This window comes from Aethalodelphis obliquidens, unplaced genomic scaffold (genome assembly GCF_003676395.1).
Source record: "Aethalodelphis obliquidens isolate GAN/ISIS:26980383/991018 unplaced genomic scaffold, ASM367639v1 scaffold10, whole genome shotgun sequence".
NCBI classification, from domain to species: Eukaryota; Metazoa; Chordata; class Mammalia; order Artiodactyla; family Delphinidae; genus Aethalodelphis; species Aethalodelphis obliquidens.
This window is the reverse complement of record NW_020837954.1, coordinates 21836306-21851299: the sequence shown is the minus strand read 5'-3', so window position 1 is coordinate 21851299 and position 14994 is coordinate 21836306. Positions and strand designations below refer to the sequence as shown.

General features: G+C 32.8%; 1 protein-coding gene across 1 annotated transcript in view; it reads left to right on the top strand.

Moving 5' to 3' along the window:
- The window catches only part of MDGA2 (MAM domain containing glycosylphosphatidylinositol anchor 2), an 848836-nt gene extending 837170 nt beyond the window's left edge, over window positions 1-11666 (top strand). The window contains exons 16-17 of the mRNA XM_027111155.1: window positions 6979-7084; window positions 9741-11666. Of these exons, the coding sequence (XP_026966956.1) occupies window positions 6979-7084; window positions 9741-9829 (195 nt within the window). The 3' untranslated portion in view covers window positions 9830-11666. The remainder of the gene's footprint in view (window positions 1-6978; window positions 7085-9740) is intronic.
- Window positions 11667-14994: the final 3328 nt, after the last annotated feature.

Below are 14994 nucleotides of genomic sequence, written 5' to 3'. Positions count from 1 at the left end.
GAAATGCAACTGCACCATCCTACCCCATTTTTTAAATTTAATTTTGTTTTCAAGTTTCTTGTTGTTTTCAACTTTTTTCAGACAAAGTATATTTTTCTTCAAAAGTCATTTATAGGGCTTCCCTGGTGGCGCAGTGGTTGAGAGTCCGCCTGCCGATACAGGGGACACGGGTTCGTGCCCCGGTCCGGGAGGATCCCACATGCCGCGGAGCGGGTGGGCCCGTGAGCCATGGCCGCTGAGCCTGCGCGTCCAGAGCCTGTGCTCCGCAACGGGAGAGGCCACAACAGTGAGAGGCCCGCGTACCGCAAAAAAAAAAAAAAAACAACAAACAAACAAAAAAGTCAGTTATAAACTATCAAGCTTTTCAAAAATCTTGCTTTGGTATATGATGCCTACCAGAAAAGCATGGCAAAGAAAAGTATGGAATATATTACTGTACAGATTAAGTTGTGAGAAGTTTTAACGTTATTCAAATGTAGATTTGTGGCATTCTAGGATGTCTTTAATTCAAGTGGAAAGGTTATCTCTTACCTCTCAGAATTTTAAATGAAATATAAGTGATTTTGAGACTCTGTTACATTGACACATTTTATGTTTTGTTTGTGGAGTTGTATGCCTTCAAATTAGTTTGATCCATAAACCCTTTAAAAAAACAACCACTTGCAAAGTTCTTTGTCTCAGTGCGTCCAATTAGTTTGCTTAGCTGAAAATCAAATTATTGTGTAGTATTTTTCAGGCAAATAGAAGTTTTCTCCTACTGAAATTTCTTTTGGGGCTCTTTTTCTAGAATTAATTTAGCATGATCGGTACTTGTGAGGAAAATATATTTAGCTGGATTCAGAAGGATTAGGGAAAAAATTTCCAAAAAAGTAAAATTAATATGGTGTTAGTCTTAGAATGTCACTTTTATTTTATATCCTACACCAAGGAAAATATTTAACTATCCTTTTAAATGCTTTACTTCTTTCACAGTACATTCCAAATGTTTTGTGAGGGAAAAGTATAGAGACATTATAATACTGTCTTTACATTTTCTTATGTATAGGCGAAAAGAATTCTGGAGATCTTCTTATATCCTCATTTAAAGATTTGAAAGTATGTTTTGAGACAATTTATCTTAAATCACACAAATCCTTAACATTAAATATGGATTGGAAAAGAGATTATAATGCTCTCATTACATCATGCTGCCTTTATATATTTCTATGAATAATAATAATCCAGAAAATATCATCCTCCTTAGTAGACATTACATGCTCACATAGATACATATCTGACATTCTAAGCCAAATTCCGGAGCAATTATAGACATGATGATGGCTCCTGAAGTAACTATTGAAAACATTTTCTAATTGCAATTCACAATGAGATCTAGTTCTTTTTGTTTTTGCCAACAGTCAAAATCTCATGTTATTATTTCAGATTAGAAGCTTTAACAACCAACTGACATTTATCCAGCAAGTTGGACTGGCAGAGTCTTGTGAAGTTAAACTCAGTGTTAATATTTATATAGTTTCTCCAGAGAAAAAGCTTAGGCTACTCACCTGGTTTATTATGTTACCTCTCTTCAAATCTCTTCTGTACTGGTTAAGGATAGTTCTGCTCTTTGCAGGTAAGAGGGAAAAAATAAAAATAAAGGATAGTTTAATTATTTGCTGAACCAGGAATAAAATAAAGGTAAAATTATTAATGTTAATAGCTATTTTCAAATTTATTCACATCCTAAAGTTTTTCCAAGTGATGTACACTGCCAGTTTTCAAACTGCATTCCAAGACTTTGGCTTTGCCTTAGCAGTAATGATCAGAAGCGATGTCTCTTGTCAGAAAGAAAACATTTGCAGAGGCACTATTAATGTTGAGTCATCATCAGAAGTGCGTTGTAGTCTTTGACTCCCCAATTACCTTTACTCATTAGTGCTACATGTAGCTCTTCCTCCCTTTCTGAGAAATTATATTTGAACATAAACTTTTACAGCATCATCTGTATCTCCCTATATATTGACGTCTATATCTACATGCTTTAAAGCATTATAAATAAATGTAAGAAACTGTCAATTGATGAATTGAAATAATTTTGTGTAGTGTAATTCTAATACAGAAATTCACATACATTTTTTAAACTCCCACTTGCCTTTACTCACCAGGAATTAATTTTCTGATCATGCAGTATTTCTTGCATATTAAATTTGCTGAATTACAGGCACACACTGTGAAAACGTTACAATTTTAAACTTGTTTTAGTTAAGGGAAACCATTTTAAGTAAGATCAGTGTGATTATGTGTGAAGAACAGGTTTTGCACAATTTGAACACTCTTTTCAGGAGACCTAAACGTCAACATTTTCTCCCTGAGAATCTAGATTCCATTAATTCGGTCTTCAAGGCAATTAAGCCAAATGCATTTCAGAAGTATTGAAGAGGAAAAGAACATAGTCTTATCCTTGTAATGTAATAGTAGTCAGAATCATGATGGTACTTCATTAAAATATGACATATTTAATCTATTAAACTAGAGAGCATTTCTTCTCTGAGTGAATGTAATTCAGACTTTTCTCATTGCATACAGATCACATCTTCCAAGTTGAGATACATCATATTATAATGGACTGTTATAGTTTCTCATCTTTGTATTTGAGAAAAAAGATGTTTGTCACCAAGGATTTATTTTTAAAAGCACTTGAAAGTTTGGCCAAGGTACATTATTTAAATTTAATACCTATGCATTTTATTTCTGTTATCCATCTCATAGTCAAAAACAATATAAGGAGAAAATATCCCTCTAGGTCTTCATCTCAAAGCCGTTTATAAGTCTATTAGAATCTATAAAATCGTGTTATAATAATTCTAGTTGGAGTTCAGAGCATAAACAGAACAATGCAATAAATATTTCTTTGTAAGAGTCAAATGAGTTAAAAAACAATCTATATCTTCCCAATAACAAAGCTTCTGTGGAAATTAAAAGGAAACAAGCCAACAACTACGCAGTACCTTTTTCTTTCGTCATGTTCAAATAGGACCCTGAGGAAGACTACGGTATTTCTCTAGCCTATTGGATTGGATTCCCTATCATCACAAGATTTCAAATATATATTAAAAGTACCAATTATATAACTGTGCCAAGAATTTGATTGTCAAAAGTTATTTTTATCATCCCAGTAATAACTACTACTAATTCTCTGATTTATTTCCACACAATAACTAAAACACTGCTATGCTTGGAAAGTAATCAAATTGCTTTATTCAGAGACAAACTGTATTATCTATAGTTGTGCAGATAAGTGTAAATAATAAATTTACAAATCAGTCAGCTTTTATTACTGTAACACTTCATCAGGATCACCGAAGGATGAAGTATTCATATAAAAGAATGTTCTAGATAGAGGCAGCCCTCTGTACATAAGACAATTCAACTTTTGTTGATTTGTATTTCTGCTGTTCAGCCAACTACACATTTGCGGTCAACATATTGCCAGTAGGCAGGCAGCACACATATTAAATTCCATCAGTCAATCTACTCTCTGATGTTTACCACCAAAGTCTCCCCAACACTCCCTCTCAATCTGACCACAAAAGAAGGGTGGCAGCATCCTTCACAACCTCGCTGCTTCAAGACTTTTGTTTTTAGCACAAGCCTAGGTTCAACCTTGGGTTTTTGATCAAGCTGCACAGCGAGGCAGAAAGAAGGAAAGAAAAAGAAAATTAATAGGAAAAGTAGGAATGTTTAATACTTTAAAGTCAGTAACAGAAGTTTTGAAATGCTTTGAGCAATGGCAAGATCATTCCAGGGAAAGAAGCTTTGAAAAGTTAAGGAATGATTTTGATGATTTAGACATTTTAATTTTGATTTTTAAAATAATGCCATTATTTTATATTGACCCTTATCTCCAGGTAACAGCAACTTATTAAGTGAAAATAATTGTGTACTTTAAATAAGAAAAATTGTGGGTAATTTTATTGTCTACTCACCTCTACATACCTAAGATGGAAAAATCCATGTCTCTCAAGCGTGTTCCTCCAGCATCCTTCCCAATGCAAGGATTATGACTTCAGCTTCATCTTTTTAGATTTCAAGTGTGAGCAGGTGCAGAACATTCTAACCTACCCGTATTAGCCTTTTCACCAACATGTCACTTCGCACACAAATCATACTGGAATGCAATCCTCTATCTTTGCCATGGCCACATTACAAACCCTGTATTCTGTTCTACAGTGTTTACTCCCTTTCTCTTTCTACTCCACCTCTTAAAATTAAAACTCTTGGTGCTTGAAGAGGTTTCCTCTTCACCATACCAAATTTTTCCGACTAATACATTCTTATTCCTGCTTCCCTCCAGAATTAAACTTGACTGGGAAGGAGAAATCTACATTTTCTTCCATTCAGTCCTTTAAAAGAACTGCGTAAAAGAAAAATTTGTGATGACAGCCCTCCACTTTCATTAAGTAAAGTATTAGTCTTGGGGGCATGGTGGAAAATATTTGATTTTGTGGAATCAGACTCTTATAGCATGAATCTTTGAGTTCTGACTTTCTCCAAGATAACATTCCATTCATGTTGTTATCTTCAGGGGAGAAGACGCAGCATCACATGACTGAAACTAAGAAGGGGGTGGGAATACTATTGATTTACTCTTAACATTGATTCTCTACCAGGTAAGCAGCACATGTCAAAAAAAGGAAAATAATACCCAAATACTTAAAAACCCATGGTTAGGAAAAAGGCGATGCCTTCTCACAGATAAACTGCTGATAGGGGCAATTTATAATGACCCTAAAGAACCATATACTAATTGTGTGTAATAATCATATGAAATTCAGCCTTGTTCATCTCAGCCTTGTTCAGAATAACTGAAAATAATTTTAATGTCTAACAATAACAATACATGCTGGTTAAATAAATTTTGTTGCATCCATGACATGAACTATTCTGCAGCCATTAAAATGACTTCTTTTCCAAATTCAGTGCTCTTGAATTTTTATATCATTATTATTATTTTTTTTAATCTTCTCTCTTGCAATTTAAATAGTCCTCTGAGGGCTGTGTAGCCACTACCCAGATACCTTCCAAAACACCACCCTAAGTCAAATGCAAGTTATCATTTCCAGGCAGCCAAATTAATGCTTCATTCCTGACTCCATCTGAGGATGGAGAATTCATATACTGCCAATTTAGTTCTAAATAGTTTAACTCTGGTTTGCCATTTTATTTTGGCTTCAGTGACAAGACAAATTGGATGCCTTTCAAAGAAATGTTTTTGGACACTCTTTATTAACATACTTATCTCAACATAGGTAAGCAGGAAACCCTCTCTACACAAATTAAATATAATAATAATATAATAATAAAAACTTCCCAAATCTTTTTCTCTTATCAAAATTTTTCCTATCATGAAAATTATTCTTATAGACCATATTTAAGTGGAGGAAAGGACTCAATACAAAAGGTGGTAACTAATGCCTCTACTCTCCTACTTAGAGATTTCTATTGATAAAATTATGACAGCATATCAGAGAACAATGGTAGCCTTCACAAAAGTAGTGTAAGTTCTCTTAAATTCATCACAAATTTGCTTTTAAGGAGTCACATTAAGATACTTTGAAAAACAAAAATTTTGGCATTGATAAAAACAGACTTTTACTCCAATTTGTTGCAATGAAATAGACTAGAAATTGTATTAAAATGCACACATTAGTTTGATGTTGAAAACAGTTATTAGGCTAATTTTTCTTCGGAAAAAACAAAGTAGGTATTTCATTTTGGTATGTAGAAATTTTTCTGGGAATATAATCACTACATGCATAGGTTATTTTTTAGTATCAAAAGAATTAAAAGGTTTTACTGGAAGCAAGGAGTAATTGTGAGATAAGACAAAATTTTAGAAGACTCTTATTTCTATAAAAATGAAATAAAAATTTGCTAATTGGGGCTTCCTTGGTGGCGCAGTGGTTGAGAATCTGCCTGATAATGCAGGGGACACGGGTTCGAGCCCTGGTCTGGGAGGATCCCACATGCCGCGGAGCAACTAGGCCCGTGAGCCACAACTACTGAGCTTGCGCGTCTGGAGCCTGTGCTCTGCAACAAGAGAGGCCGCGATAGTGAGAGGCACGCACACCGCGATGAAGAGTGGCCCCCGCTTGCCACAACTAGAGAAAGCCCTCGCACAGAAACGAAGACCCAACACAGCAAAAATAAATAAATTAATTAATAAACTCCTACCCCCAACATCTTCTTTAAAAAAAAAAAACAAACTTGCTAATTGTCCTTATATTGACCTTGTATCTAGAATTTAGTAATAAATGGAGACTTATTTCATTCATCTATTCTTTCAACACTAATGTCTTACCTCAGTGCCAACCACTGTTCTAGATACTGGAAATTCAAAGGTCTGCCGCTAAACACTCAACATAAGTAAACCCATAAATATCTTCAAGGGTTTAGAAACAAAGCATATGGGGAATATGATGAATTTATTCACTGTATTTGTAAGAGATCAAACAGTTTTACAGAGATGGTAAACCCTTGCTCTGTGCTTCATTAAACATAATACTGTCGCAGTGAACCCGGAACTCATTCATCCATAAAATATTTCTAGAAAACCAGTGTTATGGGATATGCTTAGAAAACATTGGAGGGAATCTATTTCAGAGAAATATTTCAGAGAAAAACTTTTCTTTACCTCTGAAAACAAAAAGTGATACGATTTGTAATAGTAGCTGCTTTTATTCTGTTTTTCAATTAAGTTTAGTTTTGTTTTAAAATTGACACAGAGCTTGTCATATGGAAAACTATGCTATACAAGGAAAATCCTATTGGTTTTGTTGAGAAAGTTTATGTTTTTTGCAAGTAAGAATTCTGAAGACCATCAATAATAAATGATGCCAGGATTGTTGTCAATTTTAGGTTTGTCTCCTCGATTTCTCAATAAAAATTCATCTGCAAATCAAAGCCCTGCATTTAGGTTTGTTTTATTCATATTTGTAGCTCATTTTTGAAGGTATTCGAGGTCCTGGCATAGAAGGTGACATTGCCATTGATGATGTATCAATTGCAGAAGGAGAATGTGCAAAACAAGACTTAACGACTAAGAGTAAGTGTCTCTTCTTGGATCAGTTGGTGTGATGTTAAAGTAACGTAATGACAATTAAACTAATGAGGTCTAATTGTTAAAACTAATTTATTTTTAGTTTATTTAAAAATTTCCTATGCATGAGACCCTAAAATTTTAATTATATTTTAAAATCAAAGTATTAAATCTGATGGTAGGCATTTGAACTCAGCTATTTGACCTAAAATAAAAGTAATTTTGATTTAGGTCTATGTAAGGCAAGCACACTTTGGTTTTTAATTAAGATTTTAAAATATTCTTAATTTATATTATTAATTTCAGAGGATTTTTTTCACTTTTATTGAAATATTTGGCTAATCTATATACTCAGCACACATTTATATAGCCATGGCTGTTTTTATTCCTCCGAGTTTATGAATGTATTTTGTAGGTCTAACTTTTGCCAACCATTTTAACAGATTCAATATTGTGAAGTGTCTTAGTATATATATTAAGTAATGGAGCAGCCTAATTCTTTGCTGGTATAATTAATCTCCTTATACCTGCATCACAATCTTGTTTAGTAATTTGGTTTCACTTTTTATTCTGGTTTGAATATTATGGTATAATGATATCTTCAAATTGTATGTTTTTCACCAAAAATCCATTTTCAGTAAAAGAGCTATAAATAAAAAATTATAAATAATGCAAAAAAAGCATCAGAATTATGTGTTGGGCTGTTTCTTAAAATCCTCATTGTATTATTTATGTGAAGGTGAGAAATCTAAAATTATACTTATGAAAAATTCCTCTTAGTTGAAGGATTTTCATAGGGCCACCTAGAATCTTTAATTTTGTGGTCATTTAAAGAGGTATCAATCAAACTAAATACATACAAATAACTCAATTATTTAGCACTTACAAAAAGAGCATGAAAATCCACTTTGTATAAGTCTATAGCAAATCAGGGTCTTTGTTAATTGAGTATAGTTAGTGAGAAATTATATCAGTCTGGATGTTGAAAGTCAAATTTGTACAACTACCCAGTGATTGCTCATACGAACTGACATTTTTAAACATTGTTAGGAGACAAAAACTAAGATTGTACATAACAATGAGCCATTTTGCTCATAGTTTTCACCTTCTTGTCATTACACTTATCATTTCAAGTAACAATTTTAGTAAAAGTTTCTCCCTGTGTCTGGCTAATTTTTCTTTAGAAAACAAGCAGCTATATCCAAATGAAGTAGGTTTGTCAAATGCACAGAAAAGCAAGCATTCTTCTCAGAGGAAAAAGGGATTTCTTTTGAATTTCACAACATGAATCAGTGATAGTAACATACACTATATTAACTGAAGATAGTTACCATCTGATAAAGAAATCTTACATTTTGATAATTAAATCACTGAAAATTAGTATAAATAGAATTAAACTTTCCAAATGAGGAAAGCAAGAGAACATAATTTACTCCCCAAAAAGGAGAAAGCAGAAATGTAGCCACAGTAATATGACTATGAAAACCCATAGGCACTTTATTGTTATACAATAGAACATTTTCATAATCAGTTTTCTTCTCTTAAACTACTAAATCCAGGAAAAAGTGTGACTATTTCAAGTAAGATATATCTATACTTATTGGAGGTATTTTTATTTAGCCTCTGTAAATCAGAGGAAACAATTCTAATTGAACAAAAATATTTTCTTTGGTATGAGAAAATACTCTGCTACATTTATATCTCTTTAACTATAACTTATTAAGTTCATTTTGATGAATAGTGTTTGTGGAATATTAAATTAATGTTAAATTCTAAGTACAAACCAGCTTGGAGGCCAAAGGCCTCTTCCTAAACTGCTCAGGCTTCCAACCCCTCTCCGGTAGTAAATGTAGTACTATGGCCACACTATCAAAAGCTGAGATTGTTTGTCTCTTATTTTCAAAACCCAGCTCACTCCTAGGTGAGAGCCATTTTGTAACTTAAGGTAGGTTAGTCCTCCTAGGTAAGCTATACATTCTAAGAGGTATCATCTGTACATGAATTTTACTCGAAATACCAGCTACAGTAGGAATCTCAAGGCAGACTGGTGAAAGAGATTTTTTAGTTAGAATGGACTTCATAGCACTTTTAAAAATTACACTAAGGAGAAAATTATTTACCCAATTTATAGATAATAGACTGATCCTGATATGTATAATCCACTGTTTGCAGTAGTTAATTTCTCTACCCATAACAACCCCTACCAGGTTTTCATAAAGGGTAGTTTTTCTTTCAGTGGTCTTTAAGCTTAAACATTTCTGAAAGCTTACAGAAAAAAAAAATGAAGCTAAACTTTTAGATTTTTGAGAATTTTCTATGTGTGCATGCCTTCATGTGGCTAGCAGAACTCTGAGGTTGAGCTCAGCCATAGACTCACATAAATATCTTCTGAACAGGTTTTCGTAGCATAGCATATCAATTTAAAATCTGAAAATATTTTAATTTTATCAAATGCCTCACCATATATTCAAGTTATTTTCCTTTTCACTTGTCTTGGAAGTAAAGCTGATAAATAAAACAAACCAAAAAACAAGTGTTTTCCAAAAATATCTTCCATATACTAAAATTGTTTTATTTGTTCACCGAAGTTGTATTGGTAGCTACATGGAATACTTACTCTCCTTTTTAATGATTTCTTGGCATTTACTTCCCTTGTCTTTAGATTCCGTTGATGGTGCTGTTGGAATTTTAGTACATATATGGCTTTTTCCGGTTATCGTCCTCATCTCTATCTTAAGTCCTCGAAGGTGACCTTACCCTGGCAGAGGCTATAAAAGATTCACCAGGCACTGGCATGAAGAAAGAGTCTTTGTAAATGGACATTGAAAAAACAAACTACCAAAGATTCCTCCACTGACTACTGACTCAAAATAAAATAATAAAAACAAATTTTTTAAGCACTGGGGATAAAAAGACATCATGGAAATATAACTTATTCCGCACTACAAATAAAAGAAAATCTTGACCTGAGTAGAGAAGAGACCTTCAGGTGCTTTTGTGGCTAAAAAGATTACAGCGTCATCTGGTCATCTGGTTGAACTCGAAAAAAAAAAAAAAAAAAGCTATAGAAATCCTTGTCAAAGCACAAAGTCATGGCTGGTTTTGTTTCAAATGAATAGTTTGCTTGTTACCATGGAAACCTAATGGCCTGCCAACAAAAACCTCACTGTAAACAGGGTACGTGAAGAGCTGGCATTTATTTTCCTTTTGAGAAGGTTTTGCATAGAGCATTAAATAAATGTAGGCCCTTTTACCTTTGGTTGTTACCATTCCTTGAAAATAACCTGAACTCAGAATTATTTACAACATTCTTCTTCCTCCCCACCTTATCCCCATCCCACCTTTATTATTATTGTTTTCCTCCCATGGCTAAGCTAGATAACTGTATGCTGTCTCTTTTTGCATGCACTACTATCCAGGATGGTAAACCTGGGCTTACATATTACACAGGCTTATCGGAGTTTGCTTGCGGCCACTTGAACACCCAAACTAAGTCATCTGTTCCAACGAAGAAACCAAACCATCATCTTTTATAAATTGCCATGGAAACCAAGTGCCTTCAATGAAACAAGCCTGAATAATTTTCAACTCAGAAGTTTGCACTGCTAAGAGTGGTTTGTGTAAAACTGTTTTATAAACAAACTACGGAGCCTAAATGTGCAAATTACAGGCAAGACAACAAAGCCGCTTCTGAAGAAGAAAGGACCGAAGCTGCTGCGTAAGCCCATGCAGACAAGATATTTGTTGTTTGACCTCCTAGACAGCCATGGCCTTTCGGCTTATTGTCCATTAGAAAATAACTTCCATTGAGACCAGACATGGGAGCAACACTTTTTTCTTCCAGGTTATTAAATGGGTCAACCAGAGCAAAAGGTTGTTAAGATAATACTTAGCGCAGAAGGTGGTAAAACAGGAGTGATTTTTTACTCTAACCTCCATTTGAAATGAAATTGGCCCTAGCTTTAGAGGGAACAAGAAAATGTTTGTGATTGCAGTACATACAAACTCTACAGTGGAACTGGGCCTGAAAAAATCTGGCTTTATTCTAGACACTGAGGGTAATATGCCTCTGCCCTTTAGTCAGACTCTGTGAAAATTGTGAAATATTATTTTATTATTTTACCAAGATTAAAAAACACTTTTACAAAAAAACAAAAACCTGTAAAAATGATTTTGAGCTACCTGAGGACAAATCATACCTTTAACCAGCCAGTTTTCCAATGCATTGTAAATTTCACTTAAACCTGTTGGTTATGAAAATTTGAAGATCTTTTTCCTTAAATTATCTCAGCTTTTAACTTCATTTAAAAAGACTTTTGTCTAAAGAAGAATATTATTATTATTATATGTTCTTTCAACACCCCAGGATTAAAAAAAAACTGATTATGCAAGTAATTGGGATATAAGTATTAAATTATAACATTTGCAAATATTAATATAAAAAGCACAACAAAATGTAGTGGAAAAATGATAAAGCTTGATTTTTTTAAAAAAATAATTCTGTAGAAATGTTTGTGCAAATTCAGTAATCCAACTTAAAAGATAATTTTACAGCTATGTTCAATAAAGCCTCTTTCCAGGTAAGGTATGAAAAGCAGTATGTGTGTTTGTTGAACGATGTTCACTTATCACCAAAATGAGACTAGTTATACAATTTATTGGTTATGTCTCCATGGGATAATTCTTCAGTGCTTCGTATACTTTAATGTCTGCAGGAAGAAGTTTTGATAGGAAATCTCTGATGCACTCTCCCTTATTTGTAATATTTGTAAAAAAAAGTCAAACTTTTGAAAGTAAAATATGAAACAAATATGAACTTGGAATTTAATGTGTATTTTCATAGTTAAAGAGGGAACCAGTCTGAATATCCAGGTAATGGTAGAATTGAGCTAAGCCATGTTCTTTAAATTAAGCAGAATAAAGAAATGAATTTTATAACATACTGGAACAAGTCAGGCATATTGAAAGAATTTCAGAATTGTAGTCACCCATCTATTTTATCAAACCAAAGAGATTAAAGTAAAAATATTCAAGGCACTTAGCTTAATATTTACTAAATCTCCCTTCACCTTGACTTCCATTTTATGTGGCAACTAACCACTTCCCTCCACTATCCCATATTAGCGGATCATATTTTGAAACTGATTTTCTGCGTACTCATTTCTGATAATATCAATGAAAATGTTCTAGATCAAAAGAGAGGCTTAACTCATTGCCGCCTTCTTTCCCTGATCTTTGAGTGAGGCTTTTGCAAAAAAGAAAAAAAAATCTACATTCAGAATATTTGGATATACATGTGTCCTTTCCAGGAAAATAATCAAGTCTTTTCTCCTAAGTAACCCTGCACAAAGAAACTGCTGTAAGCAAAAGATTCAGTTCTACTACTAAACATTCATAAAATACTAAAGTCTTTCCATAACCTTTCACACAGTAAGAATACACAAGGCTTCAGAAGTTCATGAGAACCGGCTGGTACTTCAAAAAGTAATTTTGATTAAATGTTTGAGAAATTGCAGATGAGTACCAAGAACAAAGGGGTAAATCAGAAGAACTGCAAAGCAATCAACTTTATTGATATGGTAATAAGTTAAAATATATAACTTAAATGGGTTCTGGATCACTTATATAAAGAACAAACTTAGAATCAATGTTTTTCACTCCAGAGCAAATGTTTGGTTGCTGTAATTGAAAGGCAATGGGTAAAAATGCAAAAATTTTTTAACGGTCAGCATATGTGAAATGTAAATTAAGTATTCCCTTCTTTAATATTAGTTATAATAATGACAACTTTAAAGCGCTTACATGTTTACCAACTGCCTTCCATTTCCTAATACTTTTTTGTATATGAGTTGAAATCTCCAATGTATTCCTCCTTTTCCTTTTTGATAACATATTTTAAGTGTAATTGATGGTAATATTTTGTTGTTGTTGTTCTTTTGTAGGAAGGTATTAGGCAATGGAGCTTTTAATTTCCTGGGAGAAAGATTATATCGTGTAATCTCCTACTGCCAGTAGTTGATCCCAATTAATTAGAAGCATTACTTTTTTTCATCAGTTCAGAGATGATTGTTTTCCACATTTTAACATCTCTGCAATCAGGCTATTTTAATTATAATTAGCAGCATTTCTGTGTAGTGATATATAAAATAATAGTGCATCCTAAAAACATGGCATCTTAGGTACTGAAATTCACCAATGTTACCAGAAGTGTCAAATCATGCCCAATGTTATTACTTTTCAGTAGTAATAATAACCCCTTTGTATTTGTAGGATTATATTAAATACTCATTGAATACACATTATTTAAAAATAACATAACTTTTATTTTGTGCTTTTTAAAAATCTGAGTCTTCTCTTACATGCATTATATACATACCTAGCCCTGCTTTCTTTTTCTTTTTCTCCTGCTACCTATTTTTTAGTTCTGTTATGAATTACAGTATGCCATGTATCACTGGATTAAAATGTTTTCTGGTTTTATGTGATTCATAGCACTTAGTAGGTTAGAAGTTTGGCCTGCCATTAAATTTTCTTTAAGAGATTTGAAAAATGCATGGTGCATCACAATGTCATGTAATAGGCTAAACTAATGGTACTTCATTTCACCTACATCACAGCATCAACTTTGACATAGCAATGAATTGTGATAATTATAATAATGAGAATTACAAACCAGCTGGTCAGTTACATCATGTTACAAATGGTAAAAAATAATGCCATTCTTTACTTTTATATTTTAAAATATGACAAAATATGAATGACAGCTATACTAACTTTTCACCAAACATGAATTTTTATTTTAAAGACTTTATAATAAACATATCTGTCAAAATGTGTAATTTGAAGAACAAAATTAATTTAGTTCTATCCTTAAGACTGTATGAAACTGGCTGTGGTGTTTTTCATGATCTATTTTTGTTTGTTTTGATTAGTGATTTGAGATACTGATAGACTACATAACCTGAGTTTGATAGAATGCCTTCAAAGGATTCTATTGAATGCATGTTCTTTCTCAAAAAACTTTTTTTTAAATGTGCCTTTCAAAGATAAGAGCCTCTCAACAGACATTTAAACTGGAAAAATTTTATTCCGAATTCATTTTCCTCTTGGGTGATGACGACTTCTTACTAATTGCTTCGTCTGCATCTCAACAAAGCAGAAGGTATACTCTTCTTGCAACTGGGTAGTTGATGTCAATGAGGAGTTATTGCATTTTCTGTGAAAACAATGAAATCATAGGGTTCAATCCCAAGCTATTTCCTTTCCGACAATGTTCCCTTTGTGGTTAACTAGCTTACTTAGTTTTCTTAGTGCTTATTTTTAAAAAGCAATGTCTCTGACATTTTCTACTTCTACTTAGAAAAGCTACCACAGAATGATCAGAACTTCTTTTCAAATCTGGTATAAAAAGTTCTCTGCTGAGTATCCATAATATTTATAAGTAAATATATATGTTATTACATAGAAAAAGTAAGACTTAAAAACTTGACATTTTAATGTGAAATATGCCAGTTCAGAATCCATCTATCATAAGTTTATGTCTGTTTGGAAATAGAAGTGAAAGTTAGGGAGAGATAAATATTCCATATATTTGTATATGGACTACTTTATTGACATTATTAATATAAAGCTTAATAAATTATGATTGGTGATTTCATTACCATGAACCTACATTGAGTATATTGGAATTAAGGAATTGGAATTCAAAATTTGAATAGGGCAGGGGTTAAACTCTGGGTAGAAACTGAAATAGTTTTCTTAAAGGAATATTTACAGCTGATTGAATTTAATTTCAATTGTACTAATTTTCCATAAGATGAGCTAAAATGTATTCTTATTTTTCAATAAAATTATGGGAAATTTTATGAAATGGGGATTAGCATATTAGTTTCAGTTTGTTTTCATATGGCTTTTAA